This window comes from Triplophysa rosa, linkage group LG19 (genome assembly GCF_024868665.1).
Source record: "Triplophysa rosa linkage group LG19, Trosa_1v2, whole genome shotgun sequence".
NCBI lineage: Eukaryota > Metazoa > Chordata > Actinopteri > Cypriniformes > Nemacheilidae > Triplophysa > Triplophysa rosa.
In genome coordinates this window covers 9,457,148-9,478,693 of record NC_079908.1, presented here as the reverse complement: position 1 = coordinate 9,478,693, position 21,546 = coordinate 9,457,148, and the positions used below count along the sequence as shown (strand labels likewise).

The following is a 21,546-nucleotide window of genomic DNA, read 5'->3' as shown; positions in this document are numbered from 1 at the left end:
TACAGCAACCTAGCAACCGATCCCATAGACTCCCATTATAAAAGGTTCAGGTGGATATCTTTGCAACACAGTGTCATAGAGACAAGGGGGTGGGCTCGTTTTACTCAGGCAACCAATCAGAGGTTCGATTCACTCATAGGTTAGAGTATTATCAATTGCAGATGCCAAGCCACGCCCATAGCAACCAAACATATTAGCCTAGCAACAGTTTAGCAATATGTATATCTCTGCATCAGAACATGGTAGAGACACGGGGGTAGGTTCGATTCACTCATAGGTTAGAGTATTATCAATTGCAGATGCCAAGCCACGCCCATAGCAACCAAACATATTAGCCTAGCAACAGTTTAGCAATATGTATATCTCTGCATCAGAACATGGTAGAGAAATGGGGATTGGTTAGATTCATTCGTGGCTTAATGTGTTATCACTCTAGTTCCCAGTTCTGCGGTTTGCCACAAAGCATCACTCACATTTTCTTCAGAAAATGTACCTATCTAGTTTTTAATATCATTCACTCAAGAGGGCCCCTGGGCGTTCTGTTCGCTCGAATAGAAAATACGAGATTTATGCAATTAATCTAGCAAATGCAATTATGCATATTGTTCTAAATTTATTGGGATCGATAGGTTAAAGGGGATAGAGATTTTCTATAAGGAAGGATGCAAGGATTTATGAGTTACCAAATTACCGACTCAAAAACAAGCAAATTTTTAAACAATAGAAAAACATCACAATCAGATCTCGTACTGATGTTAGGTGAAGTCTTGAACTAGCAATAATTACTTTAGCGCACCCTGCTGGCAAGATAATTTCATCTGGCTCACATAAGAGCACAATAACAGCACCACAAGTTCTTTGTATATTGTTTTGATTTATTGTATTTTACTTTTTCAATAACAAAACGTATTAATTTAATACTATTGTACATATTAGTTGTTTAGGACAAAATACATTCCTATCGCTGCGAGCAGGGTTCGAACCTGCGCGGGGAGACCCCATTGGATTTCAAGTCCAACGCCTTAACCACTCGGCCATCGCAGCTCAGCTTAATATACATAGTATATTAATATTAGTTACTAATATTATGATAATATTAGTTATCAGTTTATAAGCGCAATATTAGAAGCAAACATCTCGGACTCTCTGTTCTTGTCTCAAATGCTAAACAAATAAATATTTCTCACGGTTAACACTAATCCAGTAGGACACAAATACAACCAGTACTACTGGTTCCACCACCACATATTTCTCTTCACATGGGGATGTAGCTCAGTGGTAGAGCGCATGCTTCGCATGTATGAGGTCCCGGGTTCAATCCCCGGCATCTCCATATTTTCCCGTGATGCGTTTAATCTATACTATTTAACTATCGTGTCTGACATAACAGCTGATCTTTGAGTGTCACGAACATTAATTTCCATTACTCCTTGAGGTCGAACTTCCTCTTTATATGTACGCAGTGTTGGGTAAGTTACTCTCAAAAAGTAATTAATTACTAGTTACTAATTACATATTCAATAGTGTAATTAGATTACTGTACAAATTACTCTCTCCAAAAAGTATTTAGTTACTTATTACTAATTACTTTCTATATCCTATATCAACCTTGATGAGTTAAGTGATTCAGGGATAGGCATGAAAGGGCTCTTTTAATTCATTCAAATAAATAATATTAAACTACATAAAGTACTCTATTAACTGACCAAAGTATTACAAATGTGAGAATTATACATTAAAGCACAAATTTTAAAGTTAGACTTTGAATTTTGATGTCAATTCCACTATTACACACACATATATTACACAAAGTATTTAGTTTAATTACATCAAAGGTAACTGTAATTAAATTACAGAAAGAATAAGAGTAATTACTTACTTTAATTTTTCAAGGGGAAAGTAATTAAATTACAGTAACTAATTACTTAGTAACTAGTTACACCCAACACTGTATGTACGTTACCCATTTACTTAAAAAACTTGTCTTTTAAGAATAGGGACAAGGTGCCTTTACAATGAATAACGTGGCACGATCCAGTTACCTAGTAGTTCAATAATAGTAATATAATGAAATAAAAAAGTTGTATGAGGTTATCTAGGCCTTTTACACGGTTCAAATTAAAACTATATGGTTCCACTGGGGCTCGAACCCAGGACCTTCTGCGTGTAAAGCAGACGTGATAACCGCTACACTATGGAACCCATAGCAAAATCCTAAAAACAAGCTGAAATCAATTGTGTCATTTGTGCAGCGTAATCCTTTAATCATTGTAACTCGACTTCTTTAAATCGCCATTTAACATAAATAACGTTTTCCCAGTGTGTCGCAAAAGTCGCTACATTAAGCGGTTCACAGGACAGTGCAACGTTACTGAACGAATTTTACATGATTTTATCTATTCTTTGCATTCATTGATTACGTTCCCTGATTTATTAACAATGAGCTTCCTGTGCATCCGTGCGTAGTACGGTGGCAGACGCAAGCGAGAACAGCGGAATAAATGAAGCTGCAGAATCCAGAGCCGCAGTTGCACGAGACATTCAGGTTATAGACAGACAGCCCTCTTGCGTTTAAACTAGAGAGCTCAAAATAACCATCAGTCTCAACGCAGCTCCGCGTCTGCCATTTTTATTATGCTGCATATAACATGGCGGTTTTTCAACGCGCATCAGCTCGAAAAGATCATCTAATACAAAATCTCATGTCGTTGATCGTCTCTTTAAAAGATAAAAGACAAAATCATGTCTTGCTGTAACTGATTAATTTTACAATATAGGTTTTCTCTTTAAATAATATAGTCCGTACCCAGATATCAAATAAAATGTAAAAACCGGGCACTGGAGTAAACTGATTCATCCATCAAACAGAAAAACAGCAGAAGAAAATGAGATACAAGGTAGGGGTGCATATCATATATTGCCTCATCCATGCAGTATCATTTCACTGCACTTCTACCAAGGAAAAAGCCATAAGCCTCAATGCATGTTTTATTGCATTTTTATCAACACAAATATTTGCTTTTAGTAATCCGTATGCACGTTTTTAACATTTACATATTATATGATTATTTCGAACAAGACCATCAACGCGACAAACACGCACGATTTGTATTCTTATGGTAATCTATTTATTCAGTTTATACTAGGCTATATATAGACAAATTTGCATAGCTTTAATACGGTTAAAGAGGACAATGATACAACATAAATACGCATTTTGAAAGCTTAGGTCACCCTCCGACGTATTATACCCTCAGAGAAATATTATCAATGTTTATCATCGTTTTATTTTTGGTGCAGTACACTGATCAATATCATCATTTACTCGTAAAGTCGTTATCCATTACAAGTGTCTCAGTATGCGACTCAAAGCATTTGTTAAAGTTTCACCCTCAAAATGATTTAATCAGCGTTTGCTTGAAACCAAACCTTCAAAACCCCGACTTAGCGGAAGACACATTTCTGCATATATGTTTCTTTTATGTTGTTCTCACCTTTAGCTTCAGCTGTATTTCTCAATAAATGATTAAATGTTGACAGTATGTTTTGTTAATTTAATGTCACCATTAAGACGGTCGTTCATTTGAAACTTTCAATAAAAAAACGAATGAAATGTACACTGTAAAAAAACGGCAGAAAATTACCCGTACATTTTCCTTTATTTTACGGACATTACAGTTAATGCTAAAATGCAATTTAATGCAGTGCAAAATGTAAAATACAGGTAAAACAACTGTAAAAATGAATACGGAAAATTCCTACATATTAATACAGTATATTGTGCCCTATTTTTTACGGATTTTCTTTAGCGTGTATGAGTGTCCTTCTAAACTGATGCATGTGGAACCAAAGCACAATGAAATAAACAAAAACGGCATGGCAAACGAAACGACAGTAAACCACTGCAGTAAATACTAAGTGCAGAAAAGGGAGATTTCGTAAATTTCCCATTAGGAAAAAAAAAGAATGAAGAAAGTGTTTTCAAATGTATTCCAGAAAAAGTTATCTTGCTCATTTTTTATTTATGCATTTGGCTGTTAATCCAAAGTGAGTTGTGGTGCACTTTAGACTTCGCATTTGTGTCTGTGCCATCACATTACTTCAGAGTACAACATAATCCACTAAAACATTACAGCCGCAATTTCACAAATAGCTTCACTAGTTCTACATACAGATTGATTTCTTCTTCTAAACACCAACAGATGACAAATTTAATCCAGCAGTTTCCTGTTATAAAGATGCATGCATTTAATCTCCTTTCAGACCGATTTGACAGCCCCAATTCATTATTTAAATTCCAAATCTCGCTCAATTCTCAATGGAATCTTAATTCCAGACCTCACTCTACTTCTTAAAGTTCCTAATTTTGTCTGTGATTCATTATCTAGATCCCAGGAGCCGCTATGGATCGTGTTAGCCTACTTTGGCGGCTGCGTCGTCGTGCCCGTCGAGGGGCACTGTGCATGGCACTGTTTTGTATGACTATGGCTGTCCTATACACCTTCTGTGCTGAAAACAGCATACCTGTCACAGATGCCATTTTCGGGGTGAAGGCAAGAACTCGAGCTCAACCGAGGGCACATTCTATTGTAAAGGTATGACGAGGAGATTACTTTCCTTACACGGTATTCTGTTTGTGAAATAAACTGTCCATGGAGACCGCAAAATTAATATTTATATGGTAAATATTTGCCTAGATAGGACTGTCACGAACATTACATTTCAGCAATTAATCATAATTAAAATACTTAATTTCCTGTTTTGTTCATATTAACAGCCTAAACTAAAGCTTTATTATTAGTGCAAACATTAAGAGGTTAAAGCAAATATTGCACAGGAGGGAATAGACGGTTTTATTGGACGCACCTGCCTGGCCCGAAGTTTACTTCCGGTCTTTGTTTGGTTAGCAGTCTGGCTAGTAATATAGCAGTTTATTTTATATTTAATTTACATTAATATTTTATAGTATATTAATAGAGTGGTGCAGAGATGACGTATTTTTGTAGGCCAACCCGGAAGATAGCATCTCACTGGTTCCCTCGACCGAAAGCCTATGCATTTTCCCCATAGAATTAGTAAGATCGCAAAAAATAAGATCTGTGAATAACGAAGGTTTATGATGTATACACGTTTTGTCTATCAAGATAATCTTTACAAATCAACATACAATATTTGTTACTTTTGAAGCCTAAATACAATAGGCAGAAGTAAAAAGCCAACACAAGGCTATAAACAGACTACACTATAGTCGTTCGATATCAACGCACCATCACCAATCCTCCGACAACTTTCTCAAACTTTATGACCACTTGTCCAGGATACTTTCCTGCCTAGTCCCAAAATAGCTGGAATATGCTCTAGCACTCCAAGTTACTCCAATAGTAATAAATAAAATAGAGAATGGATGAATTGACAAATATCACACATTTTTCAATCTACGCGTTCATCTGCATATACTGTATATGTATTTGTGAATAATATCCAGTAACCATAATATATCTGACTTAATATGTGACAAGAATCTCTCCTTTTCATATATGCTCCCCATAAATGAAACTGAAATGTGGTACAAAAAATTGAGCCATGGTAAGAAACAAAATAGTGTCACAAAAACAGGATGTACTATAAATAACATCGGGTTGCAATGTTGCTTTGATGTGATAAAGCAATGGAAGTCAAATATGATAAAAAAGTAACAGACCCAGCCAACATGTAGTCTGTATAAACATTCTATGTTGTTTCAGTACAGTTTATGTAACATTTAACAAAATATGCATTGTTGCAAAGGAAACTGGGAATAAAACAGGAAACAGGTTATGTAACAATAAATCGTGAAAATGTATTAAACGATACATTCTCACTCAAAATGCAATTTATTTATTTTAGGTGCTGCGTGGAACAGGGTCGAAGCCCATTTATACAGACCCTCAAAAGCTCCCAGGGGTCATTCCTGGAGACCCTCAAAAGCCAATTCCCATCCTGTCATCTTCCAACTACTCTATAGAGAGCAGTAATAAGGAGAGCAACCTCAAGGGCAAAAGAAGAGAACATGGCCTTTTTTACTGGCTTCTGGCTCAACCATTAAGACGTGCCGTAGAGACTATATTTGGAAGAACACGGAAAGGAATTATGGGTGCTGCGAGTGGAGATGAAGTTTTTTTCGGGCCTAATGGGGCACTCGGAGAGGTCTGGAATGATGAGATGTCAAGCACCATGCTGGGAAAAAGGCTGAGGAAGGTGGTACAGAACTATCAGGTGAGGGAAACTCAAAGACACCAGCTCATCTAAACGTCTTTACATACATAAAAAGACATCGACCATTGTAAGCATTCCTGCAACTTCTCGGCAAGGCATGAATCCTCCTCAAGGAATAAATCTCTACTGCATACGTAAAATGGAACAAATATTATGCAAAGCATTTTTGTAACAAATGTGATCTCTCTTTGACTCACTTTTTGACTTCCGTCCAAACATCCTTCCAGATAAGAAAAAACTAGTTCAGCAAATTTGACAAATTTCTTATTTCATACACTTTGTATTTTTTTCTATTTCAGGCAATGAATAAATATGGGGTTCAGTACCCCAGAACTGAGAGTGCAGCACATCGGTCTAAACTCAGTGGACCTGAACTTCTTTGTCAGATTAAGGAGATGGTACAAATTACAACTTTAACGCAAGACATGGAGCCATTTGCTGGGTTTCCATGGGCTTCTCAGTTATCTCCACGCCAACTCACGTCTGATATCGGCCCATTCAAGACCTGTGCAGTGGTATCGTCTGCGGGTTCTCTCAAAAATTCTGGATTGGGAAAGGAAATTGGTAAATTCTAAATTCTGAATCTGGACCTGTCTTTTGGAATCATTTGTCTATACATTTATTAGGGGTGTAACAATATATTGATGTGTTGCTTATAGATTATGTATCATAGAGCCATGGCAGCTCTAAAAACTGTTGCATTAAAAACAACACAATCTGTTCTTAACTAAACACATCTTTACATCCTTTTTGAGAGTGTATGAGGTCTGTTTTATAGACCGTTTCATCGGATACGCATGCCTGGACTGCAGTTAACTTCCAGTCTGTTTCTGTTTATCGGTCTGGCTAGTGTCTAATAACATAACTATTTATATTTTATTTAATTTATGTTAATATTAATTGATATTATTATTTTATTGTAAAATAATTGTATTAAATAAACTATTTGTGAATTTTGTTAATTTTATGAAATAAACAATTTGTTGAATGCGTTGTGTATCTTTGTCGCATTTGAAGAAATCGTATGGGACATTGTCATCTAGTGGTTGAGCTTGGTATCGCAGTCTAAATTCAAAATATTGGAGAGGCAAGTTTAGGCAATTAATGGCTCGGTTTCTTTTGCTTGTTATCAGAAATAATCTACAGGCACTCTATTATTTGTGAATGTGTACCAGAAGTTAAGGGCAGTCCATGAACGTGCGAATGCACAGTAATGTATAAAATATGTATTTATTATGATAATAACAGAAAATGTACTTGGATTCCAGATGCTCATGATGCAGTGATACGGTTTAATGCTGCACCGACAACAGGCTTCGAAAAAGACGTGGGCTCAAAAACAACAGTGCGTTTGATCAACTCTCAGGTATTTCCTTTACTTCGTTTACATGAAACAAAGTTCAAATCACAACCGACATGAGAATTTATAAAACAGACATGTTTGTTTATTGGATAGGTAATGGCATCAGAAGATCATCATTTCCTATCAAGCTCTTTGTACAGTGCGGGTATTTTAGTAAGCTGGGATCCTGCCCCTTACTCTTCTGATCTGCGGGAGGTATGAGTTAACTCTTTCTAGCATTGCAAATATGCACGGAATTGGCAAATTCACAAAATCTGTCAGTTACTTTACAATTTCCATATCTAAACATTACAATCCCAGCTAACAATTTTTGGTTCCCAGAATGTTTCCCTAACGTTAGTTTTTGGTTCCCAGAACGTTATTTTCTAATGTTCATTTTTGGTTCTCCAGGAAAGTTTTCCTTTCCATTTTAATAGAACGTTTGTTTTTGGTTCCAAAACGAAAACAAAAACGAATGTTAGGGGAACGTTCCCTTAACGTTATAGAAACCATGAAACTAACGTTTAAACAAACCTTAAAAAAACTTTCTGGGAACCAGAAACTAACGTTAGGGGAACGTTAGCCTAAAATATTTTTCTCGGGTCTGTTTGGCCTCACTACACATCAGTAATGAATACATCCATGCTGTGTTTTTATCCATCGCTTGTCTAATCTAATTAAAATAAGTAAAATACATCATCCCACACAATATGGAGGATGAAATCAATGCATTAGATTATTCTTTTAGCCTAATAATTCCTTTTTCATTACTGAAGTAGCCTAATTTTCGATTTAAACAGCACATTATATCATTTCTAATAAAACCACACTGTGTGTAGGCCTACCTCAACATCAGACATTATAGATATTGAAATAAAATAACCAATGACTTCAACACAATATTTAAAGCAGATTTTTATTGACAGAAGAATAAACATTTAATTATCTTCAGGCTAACAATATTCAATTTTGTCTCACCACAGAAGTAAAGCGCGGCTCCGTATTTAGATATAATCAAAAGCCCTGAGTTTCAGTCCTTGCATCATGGTCTGTTGATTTAGATGTGTCAAATCAATCGAAAATCACGAAAATATAAGTTTACTCTCAAATCTGTACGTTTTTAAATAAAAAATTATAATAAATAAACCGCTAAACTAATGTGTTAGTGGGTGACGAGAGTGCGCGGCAGAGCGGAGAATGCACGTGCTCGAGCGCACACACATACAGTAACAGACAACCACACTATAGAAATACACATGGATATATATATATGATTGCATTTTCATTTAGCTTAACTAGTTTATTTTCAGCCATTAAAGGGCACATTTATTAATTTCATTTGGTCAGTATAACATGTGTTATTGTGATCTTATAATTTCTGTATTGCACATGTCACTGACGTTAAGCCTGTCACGATTATTAAATAATCGTCTCATCACAATTGTTTGACCTCATCGCGATGGTTTCTGATCATCGCAATTATTGCACATCTCTATAGAAGATAGGGCTGTGCAATTAATCGAAAATTAATCGTAATCGTCAATTTTGGCCTTCAACAATTACAAAAACAAAATAATCGAGGTAAAATGATTAGTGTGCCACATTCCATTTTGCAAGGATCCTCCCTTTTCTTGTGGTATAAATCCACAGCGCACCCCTTTCCTTTACAGTGGTTCAGCTTGCTATTTCTTTACATTTATTTTTCAGTTGAATTCACAGTTTAAAAGCAAAGTTATTTATTAGTGATGCTTTGAAAAAGCATAACTATTGTTATTCGAACATACATACTTCTTATAATTATTCTTGTTCCGCCAAAAGTTTGGCACGCTACTTGTCCCGCAGCTTTTGACGTAGACCCATGAATGAATACATCACATCGACGGGCTTATTTGGGAATGGTGTGCTATGACTTTTATAAGCGATCGGGTGGGGGGGGGGTGCGATAGGGGGGCGAAAAACCACCCGAAAAATCCCATTGGCTTAACATTGCGCCCAACTTTGAGGGATCGTAGCTCCAATCGCGGATATCGTAGAAACATGAAAATAATACACGATTTGAAGGGGTTATCAGGCTCTATAAGAACATCACTCACAATGGGGTGTAAGAGCCTCCCAAAATTTCTGTATACTTATAATGGCGCCCATAGACTCAGATTCAAAACCTAGATACCTATATATTCACGCGTTATTTTTTCGCTTTGGACCCATGAATGATTACATCAAATCGAGCGACCCATTGAGGAATGGTGTGTGATGACTTTTGGAAGCAATCGGGTGGAGGGGGTGCGATAGGGGGGCAAATAAAAACCCAAAAAATCCCATTGACTTAAACATTGCGCCTAACTTTGATGGGTCGTAGCTCCGAGTGAGGATATCGTAGAAAAATGAAAATAATACACGATTTGAAGAGGCTATCAGGCTCTGTAAGAACATCACTCACAATGGGGTGTAAGTTGTACCCCTGGGGTGTGAGAGCCTCCCAAAATTTCCCAATCACAGGAAGCATGCCCATATAAGGCGTAAAACGTCCCGTGTTGAATATCTTAGCAGTACAACCACGTAGAGACAAGGGGGTGGGCTCATTTTACTCAGGCTACCAATCAGTGTCACAGGATCATCTTGAAGCTATTAAGCCACGCCCATAGCAACCATTTACAGCAACCTAGCAATCGATCCCATAGACTCCCATTATAAAAGGTTCAGGTGGATATCTTTGCAACACAGTGTCATAGAGACATGGGGGTGGGCTCGTTTTACTCAGGCAACCAATCAGTGTCCCAGGATCATCATGAAGCTTCGAAGCCACGCCCATAGCAACAAAACATGTCAGCCTAGCAACCGTTTAGCAATACCTATATCTCTGCATCAGAACATCGTAGAGACACGGGGGTTGGTTCTTTACACTCATAGCTTAGAGCATCATCAATTGGCAGATGCTAAGCCACGCCCATAGCAACCAAACAGGTTAGCCTAGCAACCATTTAGCAAAACCTATATCTCTGCATCAGAACATCATAGAGACACGGGGGTTTGTTTGTTTCACTCATAGGTTAGAGTATTATCAAGTGCAGATGCCAAGCCACGCCCATAGCAACCAAACATATTAGCCTAGCAACAGTTTAGCAATATGTATATCTCTGCATCAGAACATGGTAGAGACATGGGGATTGGTTAGATTCATTCGTGGCTTAATGTGTTATCACTCTAGTGCCCACACAAAGCATCACTCACATTTCCTTCAAAAAATGTACCTATCTACTGTAGTTTTCTATGTTGTTTTAAAAGTTAATGAGTAATCGTGTTAAATAATCGGGATCTCAATATTGGCCAAAATAACCGTGATTATGTTTTTTGTCATAATCGAGCAGCCCTAATAGAAGACTCTAGGGGGAGCTGTAGGCATCTGCATATTGCATATTTTATTGTATATATTGTAACTAATGCATGGTAATACTTGTAAAATGTACCACCACAACACAATCACTTTAAAAAAAACTAAAGCATATACCATAAAAATAACCTGCAGTACAATTTAATATTATTTCAGTGTGAAAACCAGTCTACCAAAATCTCATTAACATAGAAGAAACTTTTATTGTAGTTTTGCAAGTGAGAAAAAAAAGACTAGAAGCTTTTCTATGACTGATAGCATTTTAATGGTGGCTTCAATTCACTCCTGATCAATTTACTTCATTTACAAGTATTTGGCGGCTGTATTATTGACAGGTAAAAGCCTAAACTTTTCACTAAAAAGATCACTAAATATCACATTACAATGGTGAATAAAAAAATGAAATGAAGAGCCACAAACCTGTATATTAAACTTTAAAAACACTTGGGTATATTGAAACAGAACAGTTATTTTAAATTTAAGATGCAGTATAACAAACAAAATTTCACAAAAATAGCTGTAAATAGAGGCTGCAATCATGTGAACCGATGCTTTTTATATGAAGGTGATGTTAAATTCGATGACACACCTGGATCCCATGTTAATTAAGCAATGATTGAAGGATACTCCATGTTGTAACATCCACCTGTTGTAAAAAGAAACGTGACATCTAGTGGATAGCAGCAATACCATTAACATTAACGTAAATGAATGTTCAGTGCTTGCGTAAATATGAAAGAAAAAAAAATCGATTCACAGCTTTTGAGAATTGATATTGAATTGATCCGTTAAAAAAAAAACGATTAATCAATTTTTTTGCCCAGCCCTAGTGACAGCCCTAACTGACGTTTACCAGTTTACCAAAAAAGAACCAAAAAAGAACCATCAGTGAACGTTATTTTCTGGTTGCAAAATAATAACCAAAAAAGAACCATCAGGTAGCGTTATTTTCTGGTTATTTTCTGGTTGCAAAAAAATAACAAAAAAATAACCATCAGGGAACGTTGTTTTCTGGTTATTTTCTGTTTGCAAAAAATAACCATCAGAGAACGTTATTTTCTGGTTAAACCCCCCCCCCCCAATAAATAACAATCAGGGAACGTTACTTTCTGGCTGCAAAAAATTACCAAAAAATAACCATCAGGGAACGTTATTTTCTGGTTATTTAAAAAAAAACAGCCTGCAATGTTCTGGGAACGTTATTTTCTGGTTGCAAAATAACCAAAAAAAGAACCATCATGTAACGTTATTTTCTGGTTGCAAAAAAATAACCAAAAAAATAACCATCTGGGAACGTTGTGTTCTGGTTATTTTCTGGTTGCAAAAAAATAACCAAAAAATTACCATCGGAGAACGTTATTTTCTGGTTGCAAAAAAATTACCAAAAAATAACCATCAGGGAACGTTATTTTCTGGTAAAAACAAAACAAAACAATAAATAACCATCGGGAAAGTTACTTTCTGGTTATTTTGAAAAACCAGCCTGCAACGTTCTGGGAACGTTTTTTCTGGTTGCAAAAAAAATAAAACCTGAAAAGAACGTTGTTAGAATGTTATTTTTTGGTTCCCAAAAATAACCAAAAGGGAACCAAAAACTAACGTTAGGGGAAAGTTCTGTGTTTGCTGGGATATCTCTAAGGAGCATGGTACCATTTTTAGCATGGTAGCGTTTATAATCCTTTTGTGAATGAAAGCACTATGTACTTACAGTTTTTTACTATTTAAGTAATAACCCTCAAATTTACTCTAACCCAATTGAAATTCCTGTAGTAACCAGTATTAGTATTCTGTTAGATAAGTGCACAAAACATGCTGTAAAATAAGGTGGAAACAAGCTACAAGTCCGTGAGGTAGTTGTACCATGAAAACCATGTTACTACTAAGCCACTCCTCGTTAGTATAGTGGTAAGTATCCCCGCCTGTCACGCGGGAGACCGGGGTTCAATTCCCCGACGGGGAGATGCAAATCTTTTTATCCCTGTCTGACTACACCTTTAAATAAAATTATTTAAACTTTTTTTTCTACACATTTTACTGTGTCAAGCAAAAAGAAAAAAACGTTTAGAAGACCATTTAGAAGCAGCACTTCATGAAAATGCTTGAGTGAAATCAAATACTAGGCTCATCATTTGATACTATGTACACAATTGTCATGGCTCTGCTTCATTTAGTCATGATTTTCTTGGTCCTGTAGCAGAGTCATGACAAAGCCTTTGGTTATGTGTGGAGAGAAACATATTATTGTCCTTTTGACAATAATATGCATTCTCTCCAGTGTCTTGTCATTGGCCCCGCCCCTCTCGCTCGTTATCCTTCGTTTGTCTTACCTATTGCCCTCATGTTTCTTTGTCTTGTGCTCGTGGATTGTTCTGTGTACTTGTACTTGTCGTGCCTTGTATTTGTGAGTTCCTGTGCGTTGTCTGTATTATGTGCCTTGTTTGTTTGTTTATTTAGTTACTTTACCCTGCCTTGATGTTGTGTCGCATTTTAGTTTGAGAGATTTTTTTGCCCCATCGTGGGAAGTCTTTTGTTTTATGTTTGTATCTTAGTTATGTTCTTGTTCTACACCCCCTCGTGGGTTTTTGTTTTGTTTAGTTTAAATAAATATCTTGTTTAACCCCTTCACTGCCGCCTTCCTGCATTTGGGTTCTTCCCTCACCACCCGTGACAGAATCCACGAGCCATACATAGAACCCAGCGGGCGGCATGGAGTCAGACGAGGCGTACAGGAGCCGCCAAGCTCACGTCCTGTTCGGTTTCCGCCAGAGGGGGACCCCCGTGAAAGACTTCGCCATGGACTTCCTGTCCACCGCGCGCTACTCGGGGATCACCGAGGCAGAGTTGAAAGTAATATTCAACAGCTGCCTCGATGAACCCTTCGAGCCAGCTGAGATGCGCCGGTTGAGACACCTGGGCTTCGTGGACCAGGTCGAACTCGCGATGAATCGTGAGGAGCCCAGGGGAATGTCCATGGCGGAGCCTCTCATGGGGCTGGCGGCTATCCCCGAGGATGGTCCCTTGCGGATCGGGGTTGTGGGAGTTGCCACACCGTCCTCTCCGCTGCCAGCGAGTCTCGGCGGGAAGCGGGGGAGACGTGAGTCCTGGGGCTCCACGTCTGAGGAGTCCCAGCCGGAGCCAGCCGCACCCTTTGCCTCTTTCCTTCAGCCGACCTCCAGGCGGGTGGCTCGGCTGAAGAGAAAGAGGCAGCGGCGGGCAGCGCGGACTTCCCTCCCTGCCGGAGCAGCAGCCGGCATAGCAGTCGGTGTCCAGCCCGGCGTCCAGTCCGGTAATCCAGTTGGCATCCAGTTGGCGTCCAGTCTGGCATCCAGTCCGGTGATCCAGCCGGCGTCCAGTCTGGTGATCCAGCCGGCATCCAGTCCGGTGATCCAGCCGGCGTCCAGTCTTGTATCCAGTCCGGCGATCCAGCCGGCATCCAGTCCGGTGATCCAGCCGGCGTCCCAGCCGGTGATCCAGCCGGCGTCCAGTCCGGTGCAGCCGGTGTCCCAGCTGGTGATCCAGCCGGCATCCAGTCAGGTGTCCAGTGTCGTGCCTTGTCCGGTGCAGCCGGGAGCCGGCCCGATGCAGCCGGCGTCAAGCCCTGTCCAGCCGGCATTCCAGCCGGCGTCAAGCCCTATCCAGCCGGCCTTCCAGCCGGCATCAAGCCCTGTCCAGCCGGCCTTCCAGCCGGCGTCAAGCCCTGTCCAGCCGGCCCTCCAGCCGGCCCCCAGTCCGGCAGCCAAGCCGACCCCTGGGAAACTCCCAGGGTCAAAGACTGTCCCCCCAGGACTCCGCGCCCTCGAGCGCAGCCGGGGACTAGGACTATTCCCCCCAACCCTTTTGGACTGCCCCCTATGGGCCCTTGTTTGGCCCCACCCCCCCTCCCATGTTTTTTATTTTTGTTGGCTCACCCAAGCCCTGTTGTTATTTTGTCGTGTCTACCGTTGATTTTCTTTTCTCTGTTTTGCCTTGGCCTGTCTGTCACCCAGTCGGTTTTGTCTCGTCCGTCTACCCCTTGGTGAGCACCTGGAGGTGCTCATTAAAGGGGGGCCTTCTGTCATGGCTCTGCTTCATTTAGTCATGATTTTCTTGGTCCTGTAGCAGAGTCATGACAAAGCCTTTGGTTATGTGTGGAGAGAAACATATTATTGTCCTTTTGACAATAATATGCATTCTCTCCAGTGTCTCGTCATTGGCCCCGCACCTCTCGTTTCCTGTATTGTCTCCCTGCCCTTGTCTTATGTTTCACACCTGCCCTCGCTCGTTATCATTCGTTTGTCTTCCCTATAAATGCCCTCATGTTTCTTTGTCTTGTGCTTGTGGATTGTTCTGTGTACCTGGTACTTCGTGCCTTGTATTTGTGAGTTCCTGTGCGTTGTCTGTATTATGTGCCTTGTTTGTTTGTTTATTTAGTTACCTTACCCTACCTTGACGTTGTGTCGTATTTTAGTTTGAGAGATTTTTTGCCCCATCGTGGGAAGTCTTTTGTTTGTATCTTAGTTATGTTCTTGTTCTACACCCCCTCGTGGGTTTTTGTTTTGTTTAGTTTAAATAAATATCTTGTTTAACCCCTTCACTGCCGCCTTCCTGCATTTGGGTTCTTCCCTCACCACCCGTGACACACAATACTGGGTTGATGATTCTGTCTGTATCATGATATTTTACAAAATTAAAAAATGAAATTTAGTAACAGATACATTTCCAAAACATAAATACCTTACATTTTTGCATTGCAATATGCAATACAATATCATCGCTACACTCACATATTATCAAATACTGGAAAATAAATGCCAAGGACTGTCTAATTTAACGTCTTGTGTTGTTTTGCAGTGGTACAATAAGACCGACTACCCAATATTTAAACAGTACCAGCGATATCGACGCTTACACCCTCAACAGCCATTTTATATTCTGCACCCACGAATGGAGTGGCAGCTGTGGCAGCGAATCCAAGACAACATGGGCGAGTCTATACAAAAAAATCCACCCTCATCCGGCCTGTTAGGTAAAGCTAACGGTTCTGTAAAGATTAATATGTAGAGCAAAGAAAGTATTTCATAACTTTATTTATTTTATAACTATTTATAAGTTAAAGGCAGGGTGTCCGTTGTCTCTTAGCCGTTGTTGATGTTCAAATCACCAAAACAAACACACCCCTACCCCCATCTTTCGCTTTCGTCAGCGCTCGGTTCGGCTAATGTCCGTCCTGTGCACTGTGCACCTTACTGCTGATTGGCTACAAGGTTGTTTTGGTACTCAGTCCGACTTTGTCTAAACAAGCGTAAATCGGACACCCCGCCTTTAATAATAATAACGGCACAACACGTTTTATTTCTGTAGTGAGAATTTCACCTTCTATCTCCACAGGCACAGTTTTAATGATGTCTCTGTGTGAAGCGGTACACGTGTACGAGTTCTTGCCTTCCCGTCGAAAAACCGAACTCTGCCACTATTACCAGCGCTTCAGTGATGCCGCCTGCACCCTGGGTGCCTACCATCCATTACTGTATGAGAAAAACCTGGTAAAGAGGATTAATCAGGGGTCTGACCGTGATATTTACATATATGGCAGGGTCACTCTTCCTGGGCTCAAGACACTTAACTGCACACACGGCTCAACGTCCAGCATGATGTCAAAGACTTAAGAGTATGCTGTTTTATTCTACGTTTTCAGAATGTAACGGTAAAGTGCATGATTCATTTTACAACTGCAAGAATCACATCTGGTTTCTGAGAGAGGCCACATGAGTTTGGTGGCACTTTATCTAGAGCAAAGGAGGAGAACGAAACCAAGGCAGATGTCACCAAGATCAAAAATGAACCACTAGCTGTTGTTTATTGAAAGGAAACTACATCTCACAGACAGCAGTTGCTAAATTAAGAGGAAAGTTATGTATATGTGTGAGCTGTCATAAACTTTTTCTTACCAACTTCTCCATTTATAGCATGACTATCCAGTTAACAGTGAGAAGTTGATGGGTGTACAGTATTCTTGTTCCCATAGTGGTAAAATCATACTGTTTGCTTACCTCTGCTTACAATATACCTTCCTCTCAGATCAGACAAAACTACTGGAATTACTTGCCGTCACAAACACAAGTTAATGTACACACAGAATGCAGATATTTGTTAGATGAAATATTGAAAGACAATATAAAGCTCTTTCACTGAGAGAACAAAATATTATTTTTCCGTAATACTGTAGCAAGCAAAGCTGAATGCCCAAAGCTACCCTGCCACTTCCATACTGTGCAAGTTTTCAACGTATGCAAATGGAACACTGACAACAGTATTTACGATATCCTTACATTATTTACAAAAACGTTGCCAACACACATGCCATCAGCTTAATAATGCTGTAAACTAATGTATTTAAGAAAAGCTCTATTTAAAGATCTGTATGCATTCAGTAAATACACTGTGACATGCTTTTACTCTATAGCACTCCATAATGCGTCATAGGGCCGTTGAGCCCAGTCTTTGAAGAATTCCTTGCATGCTTATCTAAAATTGCACTTTATTATATATAGCTTTGATAAACTTGTATTTAGTTGTAATTATAAACTTAAAGTCTGTCACAGTTATGAAAATTGGTTGACAATTATCTGTCTAATAAATAATCAAATAATGTAATTATTGATTGTCACAAATTATGATTCATTTAATATTTTGTAAATTGTCACTTGCAGAATAAGATTAATACACTTAACAACTTTGAACATAAAATTAATTAATTCAATGAAAAAATATACCTTTTAGAAATGCTCAAATTCTATAAATAATCCAAAAAAATCACTATGAAGTGACCTTCACAGAAATTGCTGCCATTAGCATGATAAGTCCTGAGAATAATTATCAGAAATAATTGCAGTTAGGTCATATTTCTGTGATCAGACAATTGTTTCATAATTGCACTGCCTGATGAATGAGTTCATTATGGAAAAGTAAAACTACAGCGCATGTTTGTCCTCTTAACCCACTTTATTTTCCAACCCCTCCTCATTTAGCACCTGGCTTCATTCAGGCATGTAATGCCCACGTTTTAACGTTCAAATCAATTCCTAATGGAAGTCAGGTGCTGCCTTACATTTTTCCTTTAAATATTCCATTTTGCATTAACATTTAGGCATTGCTCAGACAGTTGTATCCAAAGCGACTTACACAGCATTAAAAGTATACATTTATTCAATTTTGAGAAATCTTGTACAATGTTAAAGGTACAGTTTACCTCCCCCAAAAAAATCTGTCATCATTTATTCACCCTCATGTTGTTCCAAATATGTATAATTAAATTTTTGTTCTGATGACCACAGAGAAAGATACTTGGAAGAATGCTTGTAACCAAACAGTTCTTGGCCACCATTGACTTCCATAGTAGGAAAAATGACAATGGTAGTCAATAGTGCCCCAGAACTGTTTGCTTTCCTACATTTTTCAAAATATCTTCTTTTGTGTTCAATAGAACAAAGAAATTTATACAGATCAACTTGTGAGTAAATGACAAAATTTTCATTTTTGGGTGAACTGTACCTTTAACCCAACACGTTTCCAGTTAAGCTACAGGAACAGCTTTGCTTCAAAATATGATTGTTTTACCTTGACTTTAAATTAAAATTTGAAACTTAAAACTCACTCAAAAACGGATATTTGTAAACATATTTATTGTTTCTGAATGAGAAGAATCTTAATATGCAATTTGTAGCATATAGCAGATTAGTGTAACAACAAAAATATTATACAACTATTTTTTCCATATTATGAAACGCTTGCTTGATAGCATCCTGCTGATGTCTGTCAACTAAAAGTAGAGTTTAGTTGTGTTTCTTGTAAAGTACTTTGTTGTTATTACCTGCATGAGCTCACCAATTTAGCGTATATGAACTAATCTGGTCTATGCATACTGAACAACTGTCAAATGTATACGTTTTATTTTGTATTTGTACGTGAAATATTGCTCTTTGTAATATATGTTTATTTTTTTAATCTTCCCTTTACTAATTCTGTCACTATTAACACTTAAATTCATCAAACAGATTTACTCCCTGTTGAAATTAAGTTGTTAATAAAGTTGTTGTAGATATCTTGCTTTACATTCAAAGTAATGGTCTATGGTAAAAAAATGGGGAGATACTGTATGACTGTAAAAAAGAGACTGAACAGAACCTTTGTATTTTTTGGTTGACATGTTCTGTGTTTGAACTTAAAACGTGGTACTTCAACACACTGACTATTACAAGGCACTGGAACACTAATGGCTATATCTAAATCCTGCTACATGGATCACAAGGTTAGACTTTTAGTAGGTGGACACTGTATGCTCTAAAAAAGAAAACGCTGATTTTTGAAAAAAAGAGCCCTTTTTTCATGCTGTTTTCATGTTTAGTTTTCAGTTAACTTGATTATGTAAATATAAACAGACATGCCTGAAGTCTGACATACTTCATGAATGACTCTGAAATCATTTCTACTTTTGTTAAGTGTTTTTCACACAATCACACATTCTTTCCTGTGTAGAGATCATAGGCCATCATAAAACTGACAACCCTTTTCTGTTTCATTTTATGTGCTGAATAAGTGCACAATTCAGTACTGGCTTAGTATACAGTATAATGTGGTCATCAAATGGCAACTTTAAAAAAGAAAAAGCAACTTTACATTTAAAATCTTTTGTATATTAAAGACAATTTATAAACATTAAAAATACGACATGGCTACAAAAGCCAATTATTGACAAATGACGCAAAGACTTAACTGCTCACATTTAAAGGCAGATTATGTGACATAATGTCTGTGCATTGTCTTAAAATGCTATAAACAATATAAACTGAATTAATATCTCAGTGAAAATCTGCAAAGCACTACAGAGTAATAAAACACCTAAACTGCTGACATTGCAATGGACTACTTGCACGTAGTCTTCAGCGTTCTCCTCGATGCTGCTCAGTCATTTCCAGTAAAAGTGTTAATAGGGGTGTAACGATATTCGAACCGAACCGAATGATCCGCGATACACCTCCCTCGATATGAACCGCGAAACTCCCATGGCGTACCGCGAACCCCCGGCCCCATCCATCACATGCGTCAGCTGCGTGTGACGAGCGCGCTTTTCCTTGCGCAGGTTAGAGCATATCACTTCGCAAGCTGAAGCAGCAGTGCAGCAACTTTTGAACACGTGTTTCCTAACTTTGTTAGTCTCATTCATAGATTATATTTCATACATTTTAACAACAATATAATTACACCATACAATGATTGTTAAATGATCTGTGGATTTTAAATGAATTAGACGTTCATTCACATTGCAAAGTCTTTAAAAATATGAGTATTTTCAAATAGCAATGTGCAGTTAGAGTAGACTTAATGCCAAATAAATACATTAACTGCACACATTTTTGTAGCATTTGTCCTTAAACGTTATGGGGCCGTTTCCCGGACAGGAATTACCTTAATCCAGGACTAGGCTTTGGTTAAATTGGGACATTTAAGTCATTTTTACAAACATGCCTTTTAAACAAACATTACATTTGTGCATTTGAAGACAACAGGCACTGGTGAATTTTAAGATGTGTCAGTGCAGGTTGTTTTCAGTTTGGACAGCTCTAACATTTATTTTAGTCTAGGACTAGTTTTAATCCCTTTCTGGGAAACCGCCCCTATAACTACACTCTTTACATAGGCCTATAGATATTGACATAAAAATGCATTTACTTATGGATAGCATTTCATTTGTCAATAAAAAAATGACACAACATAGTGATCCAAACATTTAATAAAAAACGAGTTGAGTGTGTTCGGCAGGTCCGTGCACTCTCACGCATTAAACACTGCAGTCTTTAAAGTCTGTAGTTGTTTAATCCAAACAGTGCTGCTATGATTACCAGTTAGTCTCCTTCAGTTTTCTGTGATTGGCATTCGGTGGTTTAATGTCTGAAACGGAGCTGTGTGTGAGGAGAAAAAGTAAAACGCTATCGTTCACCCGCCATTGCTTTCTCGGATCTTTTGAAGATGATGTGCTTAGTGATGTTTACAATATTTAGGGTTCGAGCGCGAAGCGCTAGAAACCTATTGTATTTGTATGTTTTATTATTAGGGTTCGAGCGCATAGCGCTAGAAACATATTGTATTTGCTCAGATTTTTCTTCTTTTTATTTTTCATCTTCTTCTTCTTATTATTTTTCTGCCGTAAAACTGATCATGCAGCCCAAACCGTAAGTCGTAGAGACTTGAGACTTGGTCAGATAGTAGCCCTCAATTTGGGGAGAGGGTATCAAATTATGACCCCAATTGGCCCATAGGTGGCACTATAGCGATGCCAAACACGTTTGTACTCATAACTCCTAAACCGTTCGTCGCACACCCAAAAATGCAAATTTTTCTGCTAATTAGCATTATATGCGAACTTTTTGCGAACTAGTCCTAGGTTTTTCGTCCGACACTAGATGGCGCTATAACAGTAAAAATGGCTAAATTGACGTGTCTTTAGGTTGCCTAAACAATTGTGTATCACGTGACATTTGACATTTACACAAACTATTGATATCATATAATTGCTCTCCTA

At 38.2% G+C, this 21,546-nt stretch overlaps 1 protein-coding gene and 4 non-coding genes across 5 annotated transcripts; 3 read left to right on the top strand and 2 right to left on the bottom strand.

The window, feature by feature from the left end:
• Positions 1–962: 962 nt before the first annotated feature.
• On the bottom strand, positions 963–1,044 carry trnas-uga (transfer RNA serine (anticodon UGA)). Its single transcript has one exon. It is a non-coding gene; the product is annotated as a tRNA-Ser (tRNA).
• Positions 1,045–1,261: 217 nt separating this feature from the next.
• trnaa-cgc (transfer RNA alanine (anticodon CGC)) lies at positions 1,262–1,333 on the top strand. Its single transcript has one exon. It is a non-coding gene; the product is annotated as a tRNA-Ala (tRNA).
• Positions 1,334–2,129: 796 nt separating this feature from the next.
• On the bottom strand, positions 2,130–2,202 carry trnav-uac (transfer RNA valine (anticodon UAC)). Its single transcript has one exon. It is a non-coding gene; the product is annotated as a tRNA-Val (tRNA).
• A 248-nt stretch (positions 2,203–2,450) lies between these two features.
• st6gal1 (ST6 beta-galactosamide alpha-2,6-sialyltranferase 1) lies at positions 2,451–19,431 on the top strand. Its single transcript, XM_057360655.1, has 8 exons — positions 2,451–2,897; positions 4,389–4,595; positions 5,887–6,255; positions 6,555–6,819; positions 7,524–7,621; positions 7,712–7,813; positions 15,819–15,993; positions 16,356–19,431. Exons 1-8 carry the CDS (start codon positions 2,886–2,888, stop codon positions 16,631–16,633), a joined length of 1,506 nt encoding a protein of 501 aa, XP_057216638.1. The 5' UTR covers positions 2,451–2,885; the 3' UTR covers positions 16,634–19,431.
• Positions 12,877–12,948, top strand: trnad-guc (transfer RNA aspartic acid (anticodon GUC)). The gene has a single exon. It is a non-coding gene; the product is annotated as a tRNA-Asp (tRNA).
• Positions 19,432–21,546: the final 2,115 nt, after the last annotated feature.